The sequence below is a fragment of the Lichenostomus cassidix genome, chromosome 1 (genome assembly GCF_008360975.1).
Source record: "Lichenostomus cassidix isolate B80296 chromosome 1, HeHo_3.0, whole genome shotgun sequence".
Classification (NCBI taxonomy): Eukaryota; Metazoa; Chordata; class Aves; order Passeriformes; family Meliphagidae; genus Lichenostomus; species Lichenostomus cassidix.
Window position 1 is genome coordinate 113,818,796 of NC_139479.1, and position 26,043 is coordinate 113,844,838.

General features: G+C 48.8%; 1 protein-coding gene across 3 annotated transcripts in view; it reads left to right on the forward strand.

The window, feature by feature from the left end:
• The first annotated feature begins 12,856 nt into the window (after positions 1–12,856).
• The window catches only part of HUNK (hormonally up-regulated Neu-associated kinase), a 43,111-nt gene continuing 29,924 nt past the window's right edge, over positions 12,857–26,043 (forward strand). Inside the window, exon 1 of one of the 3 annotated variants that reach the window (XM_085077795.1) lies at positions 12,857–13,331. In XM_085077795.1, coding sequence (XP_084933921.1) covers positions 13,083–13,331 — 249 coding nt within the window. In that variant the 5' untranslated portion in view covers positions 12,857–13,082. Of the gene's footprint in view, positions 13,332–16,124; positions 16,516–26,043 lie in introns of those variants that run through there. The other 2 variants (XM_085077804.1, XM_085077812.1) reach the window with 2 other exon arrangements.

Here is a 26,043-nt window from a genome sequence, read left to right on the forward strand (position 1 = left end):
TTCGGCTATCTGAACTCGGCTGCGGTCGGCTGAGCTCGGTTCGGTTCGGCCGGGCTGAGCTCGGTTTGGTTCGGCACGGTTCGGCTGAGCTCCGCTCGTTCCGGCTGAGCTCGGCTCGGTTCGGCTGAGCTCGGCTCGGTCCGGCTGAGCTCGGCTCGGTCCGGCTGAGCTCGGTGCTGCTCGCTCCCTCCGGCAGAGCTCGGCTCGGCTCGGCTCGGCTCGGCTCGGCTCGGCTCGGCTCGGCTCGGCTCCCTGAGGCGGCGCGCGCCGGGCCGAGGCGCTGCGCGGGAAAGCGGCGCCGCCTGACGTTCGGCACCGGCGCTCGGTGTTCGCCGCTGCCGGGAGCCGCGGGCATCGCGCCGAGGGATCCCAGCGGGAGCGCAGGCTCGGGCGGCGCTTCATTAGGCGCTGACTGCCCTGCCCATAATTAATGGCCGTGAAAGCCCCCGGGGCCGCTGCCGGGGAGGAGCGCTTGCCACAGGAATAGCTTGGAATCGCTGCGCCATCCCGCCGGGGCTTTGAAGTGCGGCGATGCTGTGGGATGCGCTCGAGGTGTCACTAGTGTCTTTCGGGAGAAAGCCACCAAGGATTTTTGGAAGCAAATAAAGTTCCGGTGTCCTGTCAGTGTCTTTGCCTCTCGTGACTGTGGCGGTTCCGGGGGGCAATGAATTTCATGTAGAGCTTCTGCTGCTGCTCTTGCTCGTGTGTTGGAATTCTGCAGATTTCTCGACACTTTACCCAGGCGGGAATGCGAGCGCAGCTGAATTTCCCTTCATAAGAGCTCGGCTGCGTTTGGTTCGGCTGAACTCGGCTCGGTTCGGCTGAACTCGGCTCGGTTCGGCTAAACTGGGTTCGGTGCTTTTCTATGGGACGTCAACCCAAAGTATTTAAACCTGAGAAGTAATGAATTAACTTGTAAGCATTTTTGAATTTGCAATGCACTGGTAACTAAAAAAGTTCTCGTTGGACTACACTTGAGGGCAGGCAAAGAAATGCTGTGCCAGAGACAATCCTCAGGTCTAAGTTGATAAAAGTTTTCCTTGGTACTCTGGAGAAGTGCCAAGGAAGAAGATCCAAATCCTTACTTCTGCCTTCTATTTAGCTTTCCAGGTATTGTGGAGCAAATAATTCCTGACAGGCTTTACACTTCAGGTTTAAATTTTTTTTTTTTTTTTTTTTTTTTTTTTTTTTTTAGTTTCTTGCTACTCCTGCAGTGGCCAGGAGATGGCCCTTATGTCCGCACGAAGATGGGTAAACCAGTCAAAAGCAATTCGCTTTCCCCGAAACTGTGTCTGAGGACTGTCAGTAAATATCTTGGACCAATGTGAATCCACAGGATAAAAGATCACTTTGATCTCGTAGCACATGAGGGGCACAGATTCGAGAACAAAGTCCAGGAACTTGTTGCTTCACAAAAGAGCTCTGTTTCCTTGCTCGGAATGAAGGGTCTGACGTGTCCCTGAATTCAGAGCACAGTCATCAAACAAAATTCCTGGGTGTTGGTGGGGGGTTGTTTGTTTTTGAAGCGACAATAATCTAACGGCAGTTTAGAGCACTTTTCTCTGAGATGCTGAAGCCTGGTCTGAAGATTATTTTCCACTGAAAAAAACTTTTATCACCTCTGGATTTTTGTACTTCTACTTGCCCTTCCTCCCCAAGTTATGGTGTTTCTATCCTTCAGAGGGTCTGAGTTGTTCTGTTCTCCAGCATAACTCACACTTGACAAGCCACCCCAACAAGACCCTTTTCATCCTGGCAAAACTTTGCCTCATATCAGGGACATTATCCTGAACTGGTCTGATCACAACAACGCAGCTCCTCTTGAGCTGGATGTGCAGGCATGGAGCTCTGAACTCCCTGTGAGAGGCTGTGGGAGGAGGATGGAAGTGGCAGCAGCTCCCCACGGCTGCTCCCCAAGGCTGGCAGGGTATGCTCGTGTGGATTCCCATGTAAATGAGGGAAGGAACCAGAGTGGTTTGTCTGGGCTGCTCCTCGAGCAAACCTTTGATCAGGGTCGGCCAGGGATTTGGGGAGGTGTCAGAGCATGACACCAACAGCCACAGTCACTGCCCCTTGTGACCTCCTGTCCCTTTCACCTGCCAGTGCCCACAGCCATCTTTCCAGCACCATTGTTTATCACTGGTTTATTTTCAGGATTCACTTTCAGACCTTTTGCTTTGCTCTCAATAAAAGCTGTCAGCCCTGTAGTGGAGAGTGCCAGCTTGCATCCAAAATTCCCCCGCCCGAGTCCTGTTTCAGTCAGAAAACCAAGTGTGAGAACATAAAAACCTGTTTCATTTTCTTAGTAAAAACATCATTTTATATATATATATAAACACACCCACACACACGCAGACTGCACCATGGCCACTAAGCAGATTGTTTTCTACATTGTGTGCAGAAGGATTCTTGCAGAGGATGATCATTTCTGTGATTCAGGACTGAATTAAACCATATCAAACCCCATCCAAATCTTTGAAGAGCCCCACCCAAATTGTTGAATGGCCTGGGTGGACCTTAAATCTCCTCCAGTTCCACCTCCTGGCCATGGCAGGGACACCTTCCACTAGCCCAGGTTGCTCCAAGCCCTGTCCAACCTGGCCTTGGACATTCCCAGGGATCCAGGGGCAGCCACAGCTTCTCTGGGCACCCTGTGCCAGGGCCTGCCCACCCTCACAGGGGACAATTCCTTCCCAAAATCCAATCTAAATCTGCTCTCTGTCAGTGTGAAGCCATTCCCCCTTTCCTGTCCCCAGTCCCTCTCCAGCTCTCTTATAGGCTCCCCTCATGTCCTGGAAAGAAAATCCCTAATGCTAAGTTCCTAAGGAATCCAAAGGGCTCCTGGGCCTTGGGAAGTGTGAACACTGGAGTCTGGGAAGGGAAATAAGTTGGAAATCACCTCTGGTGTTGATTGTGTGCCAACATCAAACATTTGCCCACTGGCAGGAGATAAAAGCCCAGGAGCTGTGAAAGGAGGAAGGACAGGAGGGGCACCGGGGAGGGCTGGCTGTGGGCAGCCCTCATGGAATTCTGCTCCATGTGGAAAGCAGGTCTCAGTAGCCCTCTGGATGGCTGTAGGGGCTCAGCAGGGGAATGTGAGCCCTGCATTTGTCCTGCACAGGTCACAGGCAGCTCCTGGCACTGATCCCTGCACTCAGTGTTCAAGTGATGCTCTGCCTCCTGTCACCATGAGCTGCTAAATGCTTCAGTTGCAAAATGCTGGTTTGAATTTGGTTGGTTTTTCTTTTTTTTTTTTCTTTTCTTTTTTTTTTTTTTTTTGGAGAGGTAGAAATCCATCATTTCAAGTGTAAATAATTAGTAAAACAAGCCCTGCCAAAATAAACATTCCCGTGCGTGTGTGGATCTTCTCTTCCTTAAAACGAGGAAACGAGCTGTGGGACAGGTTTGCTGGTTTTTGTGCTCCTCCAAACCACTGGAGTACAGCAAAAAAGGGAGGTGTTTGAAGGACTCGAGTTCCACATCTCATTCCCACATCTCCTGGAAGCAGTGAAACCATTTGGCTTTTCCCGGATTTTAATGTTTCATTTCCTGTAACAAAGAGCAGTGTTTCTCCAGGTTCTCTTTCCCTTCTGCAGGCTCAAGATTGATTGTCAGTGGCAATTTAGAACCTGCCTTAGGAAAGCCTCTTTCACAACATAAAGTTTTGGGGTTTTTTTTGGTTTTCAGTTGATGTTTGGGGTTTTTTTTTATTTATTTACACACCTGGGGATTTTTGTTTTATGAGAAATATACCTTTCAAAGGTTTGTTTTTTTTCCCCAATACATGCATTATTGTGTTCTGTTTTTCTGTAATTCCTCTATATCCACAAATAAGGGTCATATTACAAAAATATAAATAAGCTTAGAGCGGATTCTAGAAAAACCATCTTGTAAGTATACGAGTACAGTTGGAAATATATTAATGTTGAATACACATACTTGTAAATAAGATTTTTTATTTAGATATTTTACTCAATGTAGAGATTGGGACATACTTCAGAAGTAATTATTTCCAAGATTTTGGAAAGATTCTCAGAGTTTTTCTGTATTTTTGATATTACACTATTTGGAAAGCAACCAGCTGGCAATGAGACACATTTGGCATGGGCTGGGAAGATGTGTATTCTGCTTTGAGTGACCCCGAGGTTTGTTAGTAATTTATTTAGAATACTGAGAAGATGAAGCTCATGTAATTATGCTTCTTGTGCACATTTTTTGTGTTTTGGGGAAACGAGGCTTTAATCTGGTTAGGGGATGACTAATTTATCTGTGTTGTTATTGGTTAATTGATCAGATAAAACCTTGGCTATTGATAATCCAAACATTTCAGCCCATCCAGTAGAAATGCTCATATATAAAAATCTTCCTGTGATATCACTGAGGTTACTTCTAAAAATAAAAGTGTAAAAATGGGCTAATTTTTAATATGATGCTTTAAATATATAATTTTGTATGGCTTTGTTCCACTTAAAACCTACTTATTCTATTTGTTTCAAGGTACACATCTATTTTTCTCCCGTGTCTTATATCTTGTCCTGTATCAGGGGACAGAGCAAAGGAGTGCTTATATCATAACTGTAAGTCAAAATTCTGCAGTCACATGAAACACCTAATCCCTAGATATGTAAGTACATCCCTGGATTCACCACAAAAATCAACTTTGTCCCATCTGTCCTTCATCCTTCCGCGTTTTTCAGCTTCCTCTCATCGTCATTGCAAGTCTGCTGCTCTGTCCCTTTGCATTTCCTAATCCAAGCTCGTGACTACTCCTTCAATCATCCTCCACGGCAAGTGAAGCTGGCTTTGGCAGGAGATGAAACACTCCATTAGATGAGTGGATAGAGCTGGAAAAAGCTCCAGACAAACTCTATCTGCTGATGGAATAAAAGTCACTGCCTCTCCCTACATGCTTTGCTGGACCTCCCCACTCTCCCTGCTCCAGCAACTCCTAGTTCTGATGGCAAAGCTTTCTCTTGATTCTCCCTGGAGAATTTGGTTGGTTCCAGAAGAATAATTGGAGTTGCTGGTTTGTCCTGCCAGATGGACCACTGTGATCCTCCAGGCCACCTCCCTGCCTGACACCCAGCACCAGGCTCCTTCCTGCTTGGAATACAGCAGCTCCGAGAAAACACATCTGATTTCGATTTAAGGATTTCCAAAGAAGGAGACTTTGCTGTAATGCCTCGCTGGGTTGCTGTGGTGGTTAATTACCCTCACTGTTAAAAATATGTGTCTTATTTTATAGCTTGAATTTGTCTGGATTCAGCTCCCAAGCCCTGGATCTCATTATAGCCTTGTCTGTGTTCGTACTCAGGCACACAGACTGGGAGCAGGAGCCTCCTCCCTTTGCTAGGCTTAAAAGGACCAAGTTCCTCCACGGGAAAGTTTCTTATTTAAATCTTTTTTCACTCTCAGAGCGCTTTTCAGAATTTTCTACAGTTTACCAACCCTTGGACTTGTGGAGGTGCAGTTTTCCAGCCAGGGTTGCAGGACTGCAGGATACTCAGATCATTTAGCAGCTTTTTTTTCTCCAAGGCATCTTGTTTTTCCTTAGGCTATGGACTAAGATGTTATTTTTGATGGGCAGGAAGGCCTGCCCAGTGCCTGAGCCATGTTATCTCTTTTGGAAATTTCAGAGCAGACAGGGAGTAGCATGGTCTGAAAGTGCTGTCAAAGCCAGAGCCTTGGTGAGTAATTCCTCCTCCCTGCCAAATATTTCATGGTGCTTAGAGTTCATCAGCCAGGTGGATCAGTGCTGATTCAAGGGAGAAAGTATGTGCTTGCTACAGAAACAGGTGCAGGAATGAATAACCCACTGGGTTTTGTAATAATCAACCCGATATTCAAACACATCTTGGAGTGATTCTGTAATCATGTAAATATGCAAACCCAGAACTGCATTTTTATCTGGGTTTTTTTTCTTCTTTTTTTTTTTTTTTTTTCCTGCTAGACAGTCTGTCAGTAAAATATTTTAAAATTTTATTTGGATCAATCAGGAGCTGACTTCCAGTTTTCCACTGGAGGATTTACAAGGATGTATTGAGTGGAACCTCCCTCTCCCTGAATGTTGGAAGCAAATCCCTGTCCCCCAGCATCACTGGGATCAGAGCCCGAGGGGCTGCTGCAGCAGCAGCCACAGTGGGAGCTGGGGGCAACAAACCCATCTCTCAGGGCACCAGTAAGATAAAAAGCAACAAAATCTGCTGGGAAATATTATTTCACCAACTTTTTTTTTTTTTTCTGTTGAAGGGGGAAGTTGGAGTCATGGGCAAATGGCCCCAGAGCTCATCCTGCTTTTTGTTCCTTGAACCAATGTGATAGGGGGCCTGAGCTTTTTGATAACACTCCTGAGACTGAAAAATAAGCAAAGAAGGAAAAATAACCTCGAGAGAAATGGGAATTAAATGGGAGCAAAGCTCCCTTTGAGCATGCAGCAAGCATTGTTGGGATAAGATGGCTTGGGCCAAGGATCCCAAGGGAACGTTGGGAGGGAGCTGGGGAAGCCTCTGGAGGAGCTGCTCAGCACCCAGACAGGAGCAGGGATTTGAGGGGAATGTGTAGCTGTGTGGAAAGGGAACCTAAAACACGGTGGGATGCAAAGGAGCTGTGGAAGGAAGGCTTTGCATGGTGCATCTCCAAGCCTTAGGAAGGCAAACCAAACCAGTGGGGTTTCCTTATGAAATGCACAGCCAGTGCATTCCCTGCTTGTTTCCAGGCGTGGCTTCCTGTGTAAGTTCTGCTGCTGTGGACCCCACTTTGCACCAGTGAAACAGCACAGCTCAGCTCAGACTCAGGCTGCCCCAGGAATTTGCTGTTCCCCTCCTCTGAGCCCTATCTTGACAGCTGAGAGCAGCCAGAGAGCTTTTGCTGACACACCCTGAACTGGAACATCTGGAGAGTGTAAGCTCTGCTTTCTCTGTGAAACATCCTCGCCTCAGGAATTTACTTCTCCCAGTGGCCTCCTGCAGCCGAGGTCCCCTGACCCCAGGGCACAGTGTAAAGCCCATCTGCTCACTCACATGTTTGCCTGGGGGTCTGGCAGGGAGGCTCATGGATAACTCATCCCGTGGGAGTCTGTGCAGGATGGAGAGTGGCCAGCCTGGTGTGGAGCTGCTTTTTAAACTATGTCTATCTGTCCGTGCTATCAAACAAACTAAAGAAAGCCATTTCACCCTCCAGGCGTTTTGCAATAAATAAATAAATTTGTTGAAATAAATAAACCCCTTAGGTTTTGGTAACTGTGCCATGGGGGTTGTTCGTGCCTAAGTGAGAAAGTGACCTCTGCCTGGCCATCCCTGCTTGATCCTGCAGAGGAAGTGTATCCCAGGTACCTCTGGGACAGCAGACTGGCACATGGAACATGGAATTTTTACATGGGAGAGGCACAGGTGACAGGAAGTCGTTATCAACACGAAAAGAACGAAGAAACACATTTCTTTTTTTGAGTTCAGTCCAGTTAGTCCTTCTTCTAAGCACACCAAGGAAAAACCTGGGAGCCTGGCCTCAAGCTGAAATCTTTGTAGATTGGAATATGTCTGGAATAAGGCCATGGGCAGGGACACTTTCCACCATCCCAGGTTGTTCCAAGCCCTGTCCAGCCTTGGACACTTCCAGGGATCCAGGGGCAGCCACAGCTTCTCTGGGCACCCTGTGCCAGGGCCTCAGCACCCTCACAGGGATTCATAATTTAAAATTGAATCTATTTATTTTAAGCTTCAGAAATGTTTCAGGTCCTGAACATACACCAGAGTATTCACCTGTAAATAATTGCACAATTCATAACTGGATTTCCCAGCCCTGAACCTTTGATGTGGTTTCCATAGCTGGGGAAGGTGCATCAGAGACCTGACAGCAGCAAGGTCAGTGTGATTTGTAAATGAGCCTTGCAATCTTCATGCAGCAAGTCTGTCCTGGACACAAAGGAAAATGCTTGGAAAAATGAATGTTTTCAGTTGAAAGCACCGAGATGAATTTTCATAGCCTCGTACAAGACTGTATTCATTTCAAGATTTTTAATCTGATTCTTTTACTGCTTTCCAGCAGTTCATTCAGTCGTCCAAAATTCTCTCAAGCTTAAACAAAACATGGAGGTCTTTGTTCAGGAGGGAATCGCTGCTTTGGTCACATTTTAACAAGGTGTTTGGAATATTTCTCGCAAGGAAGCATTTAAACAGCTGCCTTTCTTCGACTGGAAAAACACCTCTGACTAAAGATGCGAGCACACAGCCAGTCCTGGCTGTGCTCTGAGGCTCTGGGATATTTCGTGACCTGTTGCCAAGGAAAAGGAGGAGAGTGAGGAGATACAACCACACATTTCAAGGGCATCCTGGTTCTGAATTGACACTGCAGTGTGGCACTCCAAGGGTGTTGGGAACAGCAGCAGTCCTTGCTGGGATGTAAAGCTTTGTTTCAACCCCATCTCCATCCTCAGCATGCACTGAAATGGCTCTCAGAGCACAGGAACACCAGGGATGACCCAGGAGGCCACTGCAGGGGCTCTGTCAGCATTCCTAACACCTCACCCCTTTTCCTGCACCATACACTAATTCCAGAGATTCACAGAGGTCTGATTTCCTTGTTCTTCACATCTCATCCATCACTGATACCTAAAAGCTTTTTTGAAAATACAGAGCATTTCCCATACAATCCTCTTGTGTTCTCTTACATGTAAATGAAACTTAAATCCGAGGTCCTAAATTACACAACAGCATGCCCTGCAAGGAGCATTTCACAGCAGTTTAATTGGAATTCAGAAATGGAACTTCTTAATTAATGCAATGTGAAAAAGAATAACAGCAGCAATACAGCAGCCCCCTGCTATCCACTATGATATTGAATTCCATTTGCTTTATGACACCTCCAAGGGCTCAGTTTATGTGTTGGCTGCAGAGAGCTGTAGGGCAGAAGCTGCAGAGAGTAAACTGGGGATTTTTCTGGGAGCACAGAGCTTTTGGAGGGCCAGTGCCAGACAACCCCCCTGCCAACACATTTCTATAAAACCCATCAAATAGTTCAATGCTTGCTCAGGTAAGTTTGCATGCATATAAAACTATATTCTGAATATTTTTGGGGGACAAAACTTGTGCAAAGACAAGTTTTAAGCTGATGAATTGCGCAGGATGCTGCAACCATGGAAAGGTGAAATACATTCATTCTCTGTAATTACAAGAACAAGAAAGGCTCCTGTCACCTGAATGGCACCTGCAGGACACAGGCAGAGAAGTCACAATGAGCTGATCCTGGACATCCCTGTTACTAGGAGAGAGTTCTCCTCTCCCTGCTGACCATGTTTTGGCTCCTTCATGTTATTGTGGCAGTGCCAGCAAACAATAACAGTTCTAATACTAACATAATAATAACAGAATTTCAGTTCTCTGCCTGAACTCAAGGATTCAAACACTGTAAACCTCTTATAAATTATCAAAGAACAAACACAAATATGTTCTCACTTCAAAAAAATGTCCTTTAAATTAATTTAAACTCTTTTAACCTGTAATATCTGAACCCCAAATATTACAAAATTAAACAGCTGTTAAAAAAATAAAAACCAACCCAAAACTTGCAAAAATCCCCAATTATTTTAAAGCAGGGTGAAACACCCAGGCAAGCATAAGCAGTAACAGCCTGACTTTACCTTTTTTTAGCCTATCAGCACTAAGTCAGGGTATCTCCTGTGACCTGACTGAAGTCAGCACTTCACCACTGGCTGCAAAAGGCCTGCTGATGTGGCAGGGAAATGTTAAATTACCACCTTTAATCTGACCAGGACAGAATGTACTCGGTGCTCTCCTGCAGCACAGTTATGAGTTCCCAGTAAGGATTCAGCTCAGGTAGACCTTGACACTGGGGATTGGACCCAGGGGGCTCAGCCTCCCTTGTGGCTGGCAAACCCCCAGTCCACAAGCCAATAATCCATTTTACTGCAGTATTTTAAAAAGCTGGAGATGGCAAAGGACAATACTGTCAGGGTAACTCTGAATTTCTTTGCTTTCATGAGTAGAAATCGAGCTCTAAATTATTTTTAGTAGCTTGTTATTACAGCTTTTGCAACCTGAAGACAGACTACTGCCTCTAATTCATCAGTAATTTCAACAGTTAATCAGAAAATGTCATTACCTAGAAAGTCTGCTGCTCAAAATAAAGCACACTGGAGTTAAATTTAAATTAAAGTATGGACAGAAATGAATGCAGCCTTTGATCCCCTTTTCATCCAGACTGCACCCTGATGGGCACAGCTGGACAGGATAGGAATCGTGAGAAGGCAGCAGTCTCGCCTGGTAAAAGGATACTGTCAACTCATTAAGTCCTTGAGCTGAGTCAATTAAAAAAAAATATTCACTGGGTTCTTTCAGAACTCTCCTCGTGTTTGCTTCGGTGGACATTTCTCACCAGTTTTGTTTTTGAAAAGGCTGGTTTTCAGGTGTTTGACTGGAGTACACACCATTAACATCTGTTTAATCCTCACAGTGGCCAAGCCATGTTTCTGCTGGGGGAGTGGAGCCCAAACAAAGGCACCCAGCTCTGCCTGCCTGTCTCTCTGAAGGCATTTCCCTTTAGGCAGGGAAAGGGTCTGCCTCCAAACCCTCTTAGCACAGCCATATATCTAAATAACACAGGATGTAGCCTCTTCCCAATTGGGAAGCAATCTGTCCTTTTTAGCCTCCCAATGTAGCTGTCTGCACTACTTTCCCCCTCTTTTTCCCTTTGTTCCCATGCAGCAATGTTGTCAAAACCCTCGCAGATGTCATGCTGACCAGAGAAACTGTGACACAGACCCAGGCTCACCACTGAACCATCCTGCCTGGCCACTGTCCTCACCTGTGCAAGCACTTGGTCACCTTCCCTGCAAACACAGGGACGCTCCTGGCCCTTTCCCCCTTCAGCTTTGATTGAGGAAACGTCAGTGAAGCTCTGTCCTGGACGTGTCCTGCCCAAGTCCACCCAGCTGCCATCAGCTCCTGTGTCCCTACACCTTCCCACAAGGCACCAAACTGCTCCTGGAATAGAGTTAGGTCAGAGGACGTGGACGCTCTTGGTTTAGGTGGCCATGTGCTGTAATGCTTGTAAATGTACCAAGTACATGCAATGAGTGGAGATTTTCAAACCAAACTATTATTTATAGGCTTTGAAGTTTTCCCTTCTCCAGTTTCTGCCTACTGAGACAGTGTTGGATTTCTGTTTTGTTTGAAATTTCATCTGGAAACATATATTTCAATGGAGCATGGTGGTGTGGAGCCAGTTCCAGGGTTCTCAGCCCCGAGATGGGATGTTTTAATCTGATTAACCGTGGCTTGGGAAGCCTGTGCTGACACAGGGGAGGTGACAAATTGTTATCCCTCAGATCGGCATGGGGAAAGCAGGGCATTGCTCAGCTCCGGCTGAAGGCAGGAGTGTAATCACAGCAGTGATGTCAGGGAAAAGTGGTGTGGAAGGAGCACATGGCTCATCAGCACCTGTGCCAGCCAAAATCCCATGAGCAGTGCCGTGAGACTCCTCCAGGAGCAGGGACCAGAGCTGGATGGTCCTCCCAGACAAGGCATGGAAGGAGAATTGAAACAAAACCCAGGTTAAATGGACGGCAGTGTGATGTAAAACCAGATTTACATTTTCAAGGAGACAAAGAAGACCTGAAAAAGCAGGGAGAGGTGTGTTCACCAGTCCTCTGGTGGGAACAGGACCTCTGCATGTGGTGGGATGGGATGGGATGGGATAGGATGGGATGGGATGGGATGGGATGGGATGGGATGGGATGGGATGGGAGCTTTAGGTCGCCTGGTGTCAGGTACTGCTGTACATCGAGGGGAGGTTTTGCTGACACAGCTCACATCTCGTGGTTCCTTTCATATTTCAAAGTATTCCCCAACACAAGCACGCAGGCAAAACTTTAAAATGTGAATTACACTTAGAGACAAATAGAGGCCCTTAGTGACTTTCTGGCTGATACCACTAAAGACAGGTTGGAGGTTAAAATCCTGATGAGGCATTTCAATGAATTAACTGCTCCATCAGATCTCCCGCAGCACGAGTGGAAGGTTGCCAGCATCGCTGCCCGACAGAGACAAAGAGGAGGGCAGAGCATCGCTGCCCCTCAGGAACTGAGAGCAGGGTGGCTTTGCCGGCTCTGTCTCCTCTCTGCCATTCCTGCCCTGCTCCCCTCCCGTGTCCCAGCTGGCTGGGAAGGGGCTCCGCAGCGACAATAGCAGGGCACTCGCTCCCTCTGCCTCCCCACGGGGCGGGGAAGGTCGGTGGGGCAGTGAGAGTCCCATGGACTCAGCCTTTGGGAGCCCAGGTCGCCTCCTCGCCCCGGCGGGGAGCATTCGGGGGGTGCAGGCAGCGGGATGGGGGGAGCTCAGCCGGGACCCCGAGCGCCGGGAGGGATTCGAGGGAGAAGCGAGAGGCGAAGGAAGCGGGGAAGGAGCGGAACGGAGCGGCGGTGGCCATAGCGCCTTTCCGACACGGCGGCGAGGAGGACTCGGACGTGCTCGCCGAAGGGAGGTGGGGAAAGGCGACACAAAAGCTGTTCCCGGGCGGCAGCGAAGCAGAGCCACACGCAGAGCCACACGCAGAGCCAGCCGCGGCCATGCCCGGCAGCGCGGGTTAATTCCCGGGAGAGGGATGCGCTGCAGCCGCGGGTTGGGGTGCCGGGGGGCACAGCCGGCTGTGCAAACCCCCGGGCTGCCGGGTCTGGATCGCAGCTGCTCCCGCCGCGTGCGAGCGGATTAAATTACCGCAAATTCAAACTGAACCAGCCCGCTCCCCCTCCCTCCCTCCCTCCCTCTCTCCCTCCCTCCCTCTCTCCGCCCGTCCCTCCTCCCCGCTCCAGCCTCACGCCGGCAGCGGGGCAGGAGGAGGAGGGACAGAGGGGAGGTGCCGGCTCCGAGGAGGGGCGGCAGCCCGGGGCACCTCGGCTCTCCCCAGTGCCGCTGCTGCCCGCCCCGCTCCGCCCCGCCGCCCCTCCGCCGCAGCCGCCGAGCTCCCCGCAGCAACTTCGCTGAGCGCCCCGCGGGCAGCGGCCGGGGCCGGGCACGGGAAGGGACAGCCACAGCCACAGCCACAGCGACAGCGGCGGGGCAGAGCCGGGCATGCCGGCGGCGGCGGGCGATGGGCTCCTGGGCGAGCCGGCGGCCGTGGCGGCGGGCGGGGAGGCGCGGCGGGCGGCGGCGGACGGAGGCTCCTTCCTGGCCGCCTGGCTCAGCGCCGCCGCGCCCCGGGAGCGCCTCCGCGACTTCCAGCACACCAAGAGGGTCGGCAACTACCTGATCGGCAGGAAGCTGGGAGAGGGCTCCTTCGCCAAGGTCCGCGAGGGGCTGCATGTGCTCACCGGAGAGAAGGTACCGCGCCCGCCCGGAGCCCCCCGGGGGGAGACGGGGGGGAAACGGGGGGCTGGCTGGGGAGGGGGTGTGCTGAGTCCCTGCCGGACGGGAGGATGAAACCCCCGGAGGATGGAGGAGCTCCCCCGGAGGCTGATCCCCCCGTAGGATGGAGCTGCCCCCCGGGAGGATGGAGTAGCCCCCGGGAGGATGAGCTCGGGAGGATGGAGGAGCACCCCCGGGAGGATGAGCTCGGGAGGATGGAGGAGCACCCCCAGAGGATGGAGGAGCTCCCCGGAGGATGGAGCTGCCCTCCGGGAGGATGGAGGAGCCCTCTCGGCGCCGTCCCCAACTTCCCGCGGCTCCGCCGGGCGCTTCCCCCGCGGCTGCAATCTCGCTTTCCCCTTGCAATACTTCAGCTGCCTTGACCTCCCTTCTTTTAATTTTAAATTATCTTTTCATCTTCCCCCCGTTTGTTTGCTTACTTTCTTTGGTGAGAAAGGCGGGTTTTTTTGGGTTTTGGGGTTTTTTTTTTTTGGTTTTTTGGGGTTTTTTTTGTGAGACTTGTGTTGCTGAGGAGCCGTCAGTGCGTGCAGCCCAGTCGCGACATATCACGTGTGGACACACACAGGTTCTTGTCGCGCACCTGGCGATGGGAGATGCTGCGGGAGGGATCACAGTCCGGCCGTCGCAAGTTGTTGGTACAACGCACGGCAAAGGTCTTCGCTGATGGAGATGAACCCCGGATGGTTCTTCCGCGGGGTGCTGGCTGGAAAAGTCCGTGCAGGGTCTCTGCTGTTTGGGTTTTTTATCCGGAGCCTCTCAGTGGAGGCTCTTACCCATCAGTTAGGACAGAGGGGATTGGGCAGTAGACAGAGCAAGGACGAGCCCACCGGAGCCCCCGACAAAGAGTTGTGCTGCTCTTGTTTATGCACACAAGTTCTAAGTCCGGGGAGGAGCAGCTGAGGGAGCTGGGGTTGTTTATCCTGGAGAAAAGGAGGCTCAGGGGGACTTTCTGGCTCTACATAACTCCCTGACAGTAGGGGACAGGCAGGGGGTCAGGCTATGCTCCCAGAGAGCAGGGACAGGAGGAGAGGGAACAGCCTCAGGCTGGGCCAGGGGAGGGTCAGGTTGGACATCAGCAGGAATTTCCTCATGGAAAGGGGTTGTTAAACATTGGAAGCAGCTGCCCAGGGAAGTGGTGCAGTCCCCATCCCTGGAGGTGTCCAAGGAAGGACTGGACATGGCACTCAGTGCTCTGGGCTGGTGACAAGGTGGGGATTGGGCACAGCTTGGACTCGGTGACCTTGGAGGTCTTTTCCAGCCTGGATTACTCTGGGATTCTGTGAGCTATCAGGTCCTTAACAGAACTCCAAAGCAGGACCCGGGGCTGCTGGTGAAGCCTCCCTGGAGCAGTGGGGCTGAGCACAGTGTAATTCCGTCCTGCTCCAGCAGCACTGCCAACGTGCTGCTCTTGATGATTGCATTCTTGCACTCGCGGGTAGTTATTTTTTCATTCCACTAAATTTGTCACGGAGTGAAATTTCATATAGGGCTCTGAATCTCATCATGTGAAAAATGATAAGGTTGGTGAATATTATCATACAGGAATGCAAAAAGAAATAAATAAATGTTGCTCTCCTCTGTTACCAAGCGTGCGCTTCTCCTTGGTAACAGAAACATCCAATGATCCTCCGGTTGATAAAAGGCACATGCACACACACGTCCTCCCCACCTCCACATTTTGGGTTTGCTACATTTATCTCAGTCTGTTAAGAGGGAAAAAAATAAAAAAGACCCACCACACACCCCTCTGTCTCAGCTCCCAGGTCTGCTTCTTTATTCGGGATTTTTTATCCCTCAGTGTCTTAAATAACACACAGTGACAAAGTGTGGCAAGCAGAAACTCTGCAAGTCACAGTTCCTTCCTGCTGAGCACCGTGTCCATCTCTGAGGGCAGGCAGGGTGATCTCAGAGCTCTGTCTGACCTGATCCTGTGCCAGGACACCAAAGGAAGCTGTCACTGGCAGTGGGTGAAGGATCAGTCACATAGTTCCAAACTGACTAATCAAAGGTCCATCTTCCCAGGAATCCACCTCTTTAATTCCAGCTGTTTGCGGAAAAGCAGTTTGAGTTAATGGGTAGGAGATAAGAGTTATTAATGATTGCTCTCAGTGCACCTCTCAGTGAGGCTCCTCCCTCTCACAGGAGAGGTGAATGCTTTGTGAGCTGGATGGACACTGAGGTCAGGCTGGAGTTACCCAAGCTGTCTCAGACAAGGCACAGGTAGCTAGAGGTGACACTGCTGTCATCTCTCCATCCCTAAAGTTGTGCTGGGGGAAGAAATACCCTGAGAGTGACACTGTGCTCCTCCCAGGGCTGGAAGGGAAGGTCTCTCCATGATGGCCTGATGCTGTTTCCACTTCCATGGCCCGAGCCAGAATTTGGCTCTGTACAGTCTCCCAGTTTTTTGCTTGCAGAAGAAAAGTGGATCTGCAGGAGAGTGCACGTCATGTGCTCACAAGTGGAGTCCAGCACAGCAGAGTGTGGAAGCACGGCCATCTCCCATGGATCAGTGGGATCTCTGCATTTTTCTAAGCTGATGTTTTAAGAGCCTGTTGCTCCAGGATTAATGCCTACGTGTTGAAAGCAAAAAAAAAATCCAATTGACATCTGATTTTTGTCCGTAAAGCCGCTGTTGAGCCGAGGGCATTGCCTAAATTCAATAAAATTGCCCTGAGAGTGCAAAGCAGAGTCCTCCTCCTGCAGTCTGGGAGATGTTCTGGCAGAGCCCAGGCCCCTACGGTCACTGAAATGTCAGGCTTCAGTAGTGGGGGCCCAACCAGGTTTTGATTTGCAGCAGACTTTAGCAACTCCGGAGGAGTTAATGTGCATTATTGTCTCAGCAAATGGTGTGTTTGGGAATGACAGCCGTGGATTAATGAGCCCCCAGCCAGGCTCGGGTCCATCGCCCTGACACAAGGCATTGTGCACAGGCGAGGCGATGCCGAGCGGGTGCCAGAAATCTGCCATTACCTCACCCTGCCATTGCTGGGAGCTGAAAAGGTCTTCAAGAGGGATGGGGTGGCACATTCTGTGGGCCAGCCTGGTTCCTCGAGCAGGGCAGCTGATGGGTGATGCACTTGGAGTGACCTGGCTGGGATGGGACTCGGCAGCTCCTGCAAGCTCGGGAGGGTGAGGTGAGGTGAGGTGAGGTTTTTCCACCTTCCCGACCCAGGTTTTTATCTGTGGTTTGTGCTGCCATGGTGCCTCACAAGTTATTACTTTCTGGGCTTGAAAAGCCCTTGGTGGGGCCTGATGCAATTAAGTGCATTTTCGCTGAGCGCACGAGAACGTTGAACAGATTATTCTTCCCGTGGCTTTTGAATGAAATATCGCAGCCTGTAATCTGACATTTTGGGGTAAAGGGCTGATTTGTCAGCTCGACTCAGGCAGTCTTTATTGCTAATCCTAAGGAAACATAGCTCCTCTATGAAGAGCGAGCCAATTTAGCTTTGAATTGTGGCTCTGAAGCCCTGCTGAGTGAGCTATATTCGGGTGACTTTGGAAGCCTGTGCACCCTTGGATTGTTTCAAGCATTATGCCTGGGGCTCAGGATGGTCCATCACTGGGTGGTGAGGATCAGGCAAAGCCAGATATCACAAAATACTGATTTTTTTGTGTTCTCAGGCAGCTGAGAGTACATTGCCATCACTGTGTTTGGGTGATATGAGGCTCTGTTAGCACACTGTGTGTTATCTATTCTGTTATCTGCTGCAGAATCCCACTGAAATGTCCCAATAACTCTGTACAGCATTGTGGAGTGACAACATACTGACAATATGAGCCAAAGTTCCTGTAAACAAACCTGACCCAAGATTATATTTATCTGCCTTTTGGTGTAATCTTTGGCACTACAAAAAAAAAGTCACTGAGGCAAATTGACTCATTTGATTTCTCATCCACGGAAAGCTTTGTTTATCATTTTCTTCAGAGCTATTGTTAAGCTGGAACAAGGTTCATTTTTAGTTACACTTAGTCAAGAGGCTTTCTGCAACAGTGGGAAGCTGGGGCTAAAAATACAATTTACCAGTTTCTTCTATGGAGGCAAAGCAATTAATATTAAAAGTGGCCTTTTCACAGAAGAGTTCACATTCAGAATACATTTCTTTTATAAAGAGGTAGAGAAAAAATAACAAGAGAAGGAGTATTTGGGCCCTCCTGGAGGTGCAGGGGTGGGTAGGTGGGCAGAGCAGCCTCCCTGCAGAGAGGGAAATGCCTCTTTGTGTCACAGAGTTAATTTTGCCTTGAGGAAATTCACCTTTTCCCTGCGTCTTTCACCACAGACTTCAGGGAATGGAGACTTGGTGGCTTTTGGGTTGGCAGGTGAGGATCTTGCCTCACTGATGCCCTGGGTGGCTATTCCTTCCCCAGTGACATCACTGCTCTTCTTTGGGAAATTCAGCACTGGGGGAGGACTTTCAGCCTTGTCTATATTTCAAGATCCAGCGTTTCCCAGGCTGTAGCATTGGTTTAAAACCTGGGAAATTTGGTACATACCCACGTACAGTTCTAGGATCTTTACCTCTGTCACCTTTCTGAGTTTTGGGGACATTGAGGGTGTATCTCTCAAACCATCTTGCCAACCAAACGGGTCAGCAAATTGCCTCATTGCAAGCAAAAGTTGAGTTTCTAAGGTGTTTGCAGGTCTTTCAGTTCAACCCTTTCCTTTTTACTCCCCCTAGGTATTGTGAGGTTGCAGATAAAACTGTGAGACCTTCACTGTTTTCAGGCACTCAGAGAATAAAGCTGCAGGATTTTAATTTGAAATCTGATCTGTTATTTTACGTTCTTCCTCCAGTGATACTTGTCTGTCGTTTTCTAGATGCATTTGTTTTCTCACTGGTGTTTAGTTAGTAGTTTTCTCCTTACCTGTTTCTCTACATATTTTCAAATTTTATTTCCGTCCAAAAAAGAAAAGAAAAGCTCATTTTGAAAAGCACTTACTGCAAATCCACAGGGTGGCTTTTTCCCAGGATGCTGTTCCCCTTTATTAAACAGCTGCCAACTGTTGCACCTGGATGATGTGCCACTCTTAATTATATGCACTGAGGAAACAAAATGAGGGTGTTTCTGCAGCCTGGATTTTGGCATTTCCTTGCTTCTAGGTGTTTGCTTTCACAGCTTTGACACTTTTCTCTTCACAGAGGTTTGTGTCAGTGTGTGCAGATCCAGAATTTGTGCTGAAGCTGCTCCATGGACACTTGTGTTCACATGCAACACTCCAGGAAATGGTTTGGAGAGCAGTGTTGTGGTTGCAGTGGCAGCACTGAGGGCTTGGCTGGCAGCAGGACCAGGCTGCTGTGTCAGTGCAGTGTTCCCCACAGGTGTTAGGGAGCTTGCAGGAGTTTTAGCAGAAGGCAGAGTGAAGCTGAACTGCTGATGTGCTGCCAGCTGCTCAGTCTGTTTCATCTGGAAAACCACCAGGTGAAAACTGGATATAAAGCCACACTCTTCCCTCTCTCCCTTTCCTGCACTGAACACTGGGTGTGAGCAGGAATAAGCTGGGACAGGCCAGGATCCTGTTCATTAATGCAGAGTCTGACTTCCAGAAAGATTGCCTTAATGTTCTTCAGCTGTAGCTTGCGACTTGTTCTGCAGCGAGCTGAACTGATGCACATGTGGCAATTCCTTATCCTCTTGAGATAATCTGCTTTCAAGTTTGCATTCAGCAGTTTTAAGGATGCCTCGTGTCAGCAATGTGCTGCTTTTCCTACGGGCTGTTATCCTTCTGGTGGCAGATGCAGGGTGGGGGGAAGCCGAGTGGTTTGGGTTGAACTGACGCCAGGTGATGCTCACATCTGCATCCCTGTGCTTGTTCCTCCAAGTTGTGTAAGTTTAGGTTGTTTCGTGATATGTAGAGCCGTATGCCCATCCCCAAAGGCTTGTGCTACCTATAAATGTCTTGGCAATTAAAGCACATCTTGCTTCCTGCCTTGTGTGTTGTCTCCTGTGACACCAGTGACCTGCAGGATGCTGCTGCAGCTTCTTGCATTTCAGCAGACGCAGCGCCTCTGCCCCCCTGCCTGCAGGAGTTTTGTTGGCCTGCAGTTGGGAAAAGAGAACTTACTAATGAGCAGCACTTGCTCTTGACAAGGATATAACCCTGTCAGGAAAGCAGTCGTGACAAACCTTGTGGTGATTGAGTCTGCCTGAACCCCAAGCTGTTGTGTTGTCTGAGCAGCGGCATGGAAATGAGCTGAGAGTGTGCAGCTGACTGTGCTATTCTTCAAGGTTATGGAGAGGCATCAGAGCTGTCCAGAGCCAAAAACTGGGGAGATACCAGCCAGGAGATGAATTAGGGGATTGCAGAGTTGGTGCTCAACTGGCAGCATGGGATACAAGTGCCCCAGAGCAAGCTGGCCGGACTGAGGCCATGCTGATGGTGCTGTTCTGCTGTCACTGCTGCCCCAGTTGGTTCCTTCAGCTCCAGACTGGCTCAGCTGTTGTTTTCAGATCAGTTGAAGAGCAGAAAACCCAAACCTCGTGCTCCCATGGCTCAGTCAAACAGCTCATGCTGTGTTTCCCTGCAGGGCTGTCTGGTGGCTGACCTCCTGCAGGGGATGAACTCGGTGTTGAGAGTGGTTTTGGTGGTGCTGGTGGGGAAAAAAACAGGTTGGTTTTTGTGGAGCAGGACAGATGCAGGGCTTTGTGAGCTGGCTGGGGAATCCCTGCCAGCCTGTGTGCTGACCTGTGCTCAGAGCAGGGTCAAACCTCATCCTCATGGAGAGAGCCTGCCAGGAGTGACCACGGTCCCCAGGGAAACCACCTGCGAAAAATTAACAAAAGCTGCTGCTGCCCTGACCAAAGTCTCCTTTTCTGTCAGTGTTTGCTCTGCTCTGGCCCTGCTGAGTCCTGGCTCAGCACCTTTGGTGCTACAGCCATGGTGCTTCTCATCTGCCATGTGAGATCGGAGGCACTGTGGGGAAAACCATTGCAACAAAGAGAACTAAAAAAAGCTAAGTTATATAAAATAAAGTTCCTTTGCTCTCTGTCTGTTGTGGAAGATTGTCATGGAAACATTTTTTTCAGAGAATAAATTTATTTTCTGTGAATAATGTCCACAGAGCTGAGGGAGAGAGCATATTATTTATATATAAAATCTTTATTGGAGACACTTTGTTGGTCCAAAGGGGTTTTCCATCTGCATGTTAGGTGCCCTGTGTGCTTCCCTGAGGAAGGCCTTCCCTGCTAGCCCTCACACCTCGAGTTCAGAGTTTTCCTCCAGTGTTTTGGCATGTCAGCATTGCCTTAGGAATGGGGGTCCAAAAACCCTTTTCTGAAAAACTGAGATTTCGGAAAGTGACACTCAATGGATATTTTACATTTTGTCAATGGCAAGGCAAACCCATCTGTCCCAGGCGCTCTGAGACAAGATTGTTCCTTGCAGGAAATGTCTCCGGCCTGGAGGCTGGTTTTGACAAGCTCTGTAAAGATTTCTTTTGGAACCTTTTAGTGCATCCTTGTGTATGTCTGTGTCTGGCTTTCTGCCACCACTACTTTCATCAGTCTCTGCATAATCTCTCTTGACTTGTGTAGATATCCTTCGAGGCCAGGGAGGTAAAAATGTGCTGCTCTCCCTCACAGATGCAGTTGTGGCTGCCCCATTGATTAGCTGACCAAGAGAGCACTGAGAGGTTTCTGGAACTGATTTCTTTCTGCCAAAGGCGAGACAGATCCCTGCCGTGACCCACTCAAGATAAGCCATAAGCCAAGTTCCTTCCCATGGATGAGGCTGCTCTGTATTCCTGCTTCCCAGGTGGTCTCTGACCCTGTGGCATCTGTGCTTGGTACAAATCCTTCTGCTTTGGATGTGTAGAACCAAGGAAAAACGTATTTTATGGGGGTTTCTTTTCAGAGTGGCTGGGTAGGGGCAGGATTGTGGCACCCCCCCTTGACCCCAGACTATCTCCTGCTGCTCCCTGAGCTGTAAAGGTCCAGCTGTTCCAGGTGCCAGGGATGCTGACAGGTGAGGATCTGTCTGTCTGTCCCTGTTTGAAGAGGGAGTGACGCAGAAAATGAGAGGGAAAGGGCAGCTGGCTCTATGGAAACAGCAGAGCAGATGTCCAGGGAAGGATAACCACAGCTGCCTGTCAACATGGCACAAAGTTCCCCATAAATACAATGTAAGGTAACAGGCATGTTGAAGAGAAATAGCCTGGGTTTGCCCGATTTACCTTTTGGGAGGTTAATTTTAATTTTATTAAAGAGCTTTCTGTTATCAGAAATCTTTTCCTCGTGTAGGTGCTTGCAGAAAATCATTGAGTCAGTGCTTAGCATTCTCTTAATTAAATATTTTGAGCTTCAGTTACTACGACAAGCAGCTCTTGGACCTCAGACTGTTCTGAACCTCTTTTCAGAACTCCTTCCAAAACTTTAACACAATTTTTTAATTACTGGCACCAGAACTGGGTACAGCAATCTAATAATAGTCCCCAGTGCCTTGGACAGGTGTAATTAATACCTCTTCTTACTTTAACAAATACATCCTGCTTATGCTTTTAGGGATTATGTTTAAGTTGGCTGTGGCATCAAGAGGCTTTACCATCATTTGCTTATCCAAAGTCCTCCTGAAAACCTTTCTGCACTGCTGGTACTGTCATGTTTGGGCTGCAGGGAATGGGAGGATGTTCTTGTTATCCCCTGGCAGTTTTGAAGTTTGATGCTTTCCCTTCAGGCTACCAGGAATCCAGAGTACATGAGTGAGTGTACTCGGAGCTACTTTCCTGTCTGGAAGAGTTTATGTTTCTTCAGGGGCTGATTTCAAGCTTTCCTGGCTGTGTCTAGTCTGCCAGCAGAGACAGTGGCCTTCTGCCTGCTGAGACATTTATCTTGCACTCGTCTGAGCAGCTGGGTTTGTGTAGTGCTACACCCCAAACTCCTGGCTTGTGCTGTCAGACTCAGCAGAAAAGAAAATGCCTCAACAGAAGTGACTCCTCCCTGCCTTTTCTGATTGCTGATTTTACTAATATCAGAGCAAATACCAAAGCACCCTTTTCTTTAGTGCTTTATTTCTTAAAATACTAGAACTTGCTATATAAAATCCTCCATTCCTTTACTGCACTGTAAAATATGCTAAGCTGTAACAGTTAGAGGAAAGAATAAACTCTACCCAGAGAATGAAATTGGCACTTTCTTATCCTCAGACTTGGTTGTGATGAGCAACTTGGTCTGTGCCTGGCTGGTTGATTGCCGAAAATGAGATGCCCTTGAAGGGGTTACTTTTGGGACTGTGCTGACAATTGTGCAGGCTTAAGAGTCAGGTCAGTTTAAGATGATGTGAATTGGCCACCCAAAATCACCAGCTGGTTTTGAAAATGGAGCTCAGATTTTTGTGGTGAGAACAGTGGTAAATACAAAGCAAGCTGCAAGTGAAGCCAGACAGCTATCACTGGAAATAAGGGAGGAAAGAAACTGAATTTATTGCTGCCTTGGGCACAGCAAAAAAAAAAAAAAAAAAAAAAAAAAAAAAAAATGGACTTGCAGTACTGATGGCTGCAAAATACCTCCATGGTCTGGCTTTTTGTCTCATTCTCCTGGCTAAGCTTGAACTAGACAGTAAAGGTTTGTGGTTTGGGTGCAGAAGTCCCAAGTCTCTTCCCTTTGCCTGTGCCCTGAGCTGTAGCCCTGAAGTGGTCAGGATGCTCCAGGATGGTGCTGGGAGTGAGTGCTGCTGCCTGGCTTGGCACCATCTCCAGCAGGTCTGCCAGAAGTAGACTGGGAGAAAATAAAAAGGAAAAAGATGGCTAAATAGTCCCTCTGATAGTTGAAGTTGTTTCTCTTGTGCTCTGTTGGTCTGCTGGCCAAATCCCACAGTTCTTGCTGGATTCTTTTGCAAACCAGTTTCCTCTCCATTCAGCCGAAGCTCCCTTTGGCAGCAGCCAGCAGGAGCTGCCTCTCTCCCCCTTAGGCTGAGGAGAGAATTTGCAGAAGGAAACAATCCAAGGGTCGGGTAAGTGGGGAAAGCTCTTCAAAAGCCCTCAAAATGTCACACCCCGATTTTGCAAGGCCACGCGCCACACTCTGTTCCCTGCAAAGTTAAACATGTTATAACATTATTTGCCGAGCTGGGGCCACTGCAGTGAGAGTGTTCCTGAAGCTGTTATTTTAGGCATCTGGTGTGAGCATTGTTAGGACTTTGGCTCCTTAAGCAGGCTCTTGAGAGAACCTGTTTGCTGCAGAGCATCCAGGCTGTGAGCGAAGTTGACCTCTGGGCAAGCACATGTCTACAGAAGCACAACTTCTTGAGCTGGGATCTTGTCGAGTGTCACTGGCAGGGTTTGAAACAGCTGGCAGCAGGGGAGAGGATGGCTTGGAATTCTGGAGGTTCCTCCTGCCTGGTTGGGCTTTGGGGCACAGGAATGGGGAGATGCCCAGCAGGAGCTGCTGCCTCCCTTTCCCCTCTGCGTGGCAATTCCACACTGCTTACAAAGGGGATGCAAAGTGTGTCTTCTGTGGTGGCAGCAGCTCTGCCTCCCAGATTTCTCCAGGCAACGTTTGGTCCTTTCCACTGTTCCTTCTCGGGTTTATTTTTTTTCCCCAGGGCCTTGCTGTGACTGTTTTCGTGCAGTTTGGTGCCAGTCAGCTTCAGCCTCCCCCGCCTCTCTCTCTCTCTCTCTCTCCCTGAGATCCACAAGGGCTCCAAAAGCAGGAGCTGGCACGGATCCCCTGTGCCCGTGTGTGTGGGACACGTGCTGTTTGGGTGAGGACACGTGCATCGCCCGTGCTGGAGATTCAGCTGCTCCCTTCTGCAGCCAGCAGCTCCTTCTCCTCCTCTGAGAAGAGTTCTTCTTGCCTTACCTGCACTCGGGTGTGCTTTAGCCCAACCTGGGCTCTTTCAGGGCGGCGATGGAGAGAAGCAGCAATTGCTCATATGATGTGTCACGCCATAAACTTCAGGAAATTCGTTCCAGCAGTGTGATTCTAGGACTCAGGAACCAAAAATATGGGCTATTACTCATCTTTGTATCTCATAACACAGAATAACCTAAACCGTTCATCTATTTACACAGCAGAGGTTTAGCCAAAAGCAGGGTGTTGAATGTCAAGAGCCACTGTTGCTACATATTGAGGGTAATTACTTGCTTTATCATTTATTTTTTTATTTCTGTGCCAATATTGGCCAGGAACTCAAGTCAGGAGATAGGCATGATGCAGAAGCAAAAAGCCCCTGCTTGAAACTTGGGTGAGCAAAGCTGAGTAATTGGCATGTCTTGAGTAGGCTGTGAAAGCTCGAATGTGTTTGTTTCATGATTACCCAACATCTACAGTATTTTCTCTACTGAATGCTTTTTCCTTCTGCATGAATGAAATTTCCAGGTGCATGCACACACATCTACCCTGCACGGGAGGCTCTGTGTATTAAATGTGTCCTGGCACATTTGGACTTCACTTGCCTTGGTCTACCTCTGGATGAACCCAAACCCAGGGATATTTAGCTAAGTCAGCTGTGGGGTAACTCCATGCAGAGTTTGATCCCTAGAACAAGGTGTTGCTAGAGCAAATCTGCTGTGTCCACCTTGGTCAGCTCTGTCAGCTGTGCTCTGTGATCCCTTAGACCTGATGGAAGGGAACTCGAGGAGGGAGAGGCTGCTTGGAGTTGGGATGAATCCCAGCTCTGCTTTGCTTGTCTACTGGGATAGATGGGTTGCCTTATGAGGTATCTGTCCAAATTAACAGGAGAGTTGGTCCTTAAGGCATAGAAAGCTAATTCTTGGGGATAATGGAAAAGTCTTCCTGTAGTCAGTGGTTGGCTCTGTCTTGTGGGTTCAGGTGGTTGCTCCATCTCCACCTGGGCAGCACATGTGGACACCTATAATATGGGGGTTTTTTTGTTAGTGAAGTGGGGGTGACTTACCAATATGAATAATAGATTGCTGCTCCATACTGCTACTACTCCATGTTTTGTACCCCACAGCTGTGGAAAAACTCAGCCTTTTAAAGTTTGGTTTTTTTTTTTTAACTTTTGCAGAGATTGTGTTGTGCTGCCAATGTACAGTGTGGTATCTCATGTTTCTGTAACCCATGAATTTGTTTGTCCTCGCCAGAGTAACTCCTGTGGTTTGCTGTCTAATAACTGTGTGAGCCTCCGTGCTCAGTTCTATCTCATTAGCTGAAAGAATGTACTAATTTAAGTCTGTTTCCCTGGTGAACCACCTGAGGCTTTCAGAAACGCTGCAGTTAAGCTCTGATTTACCTGTTATCTGATGACTAAATGATCTCTCTTTAATGTGAGCAGTCAGGAATGTGGCTCTCAGGTGTTTGTGGTCCTGCTGCTGCTCTGAGTTCACCCAGGCAGCTCCCGTGTGTGGTGTTCAGCCTTATCTCCTCATCAGGGCTGTGCCATCACAATCATCTTTCCACACAGAAACATGTTCTGCTAATAACACCCTCAGCACTATTGGCTCCTGGCTCTTAGCACAGACTGGGAAGCCCAATTCCTGCAGTTTTGCCCTTCAGTTCCAAAGGGTAGATGCAGATGACCTGGAAGCCTGAACGTGTCCAAGGGTGGGGCAGCCACAGCTTCTCTGGGCACCCTGTGCTGGGGTCTCACCACCTTCACAGCCAGGAATTCCTTCCCAATATCCCATCTAACCTGCCCTGTGGCAGTTTGAAGCCATTCCTCTTGTGCTGTCCCTCCAGGCCTTTGTCCAAAGTAGCTCCCTCTCTCTCT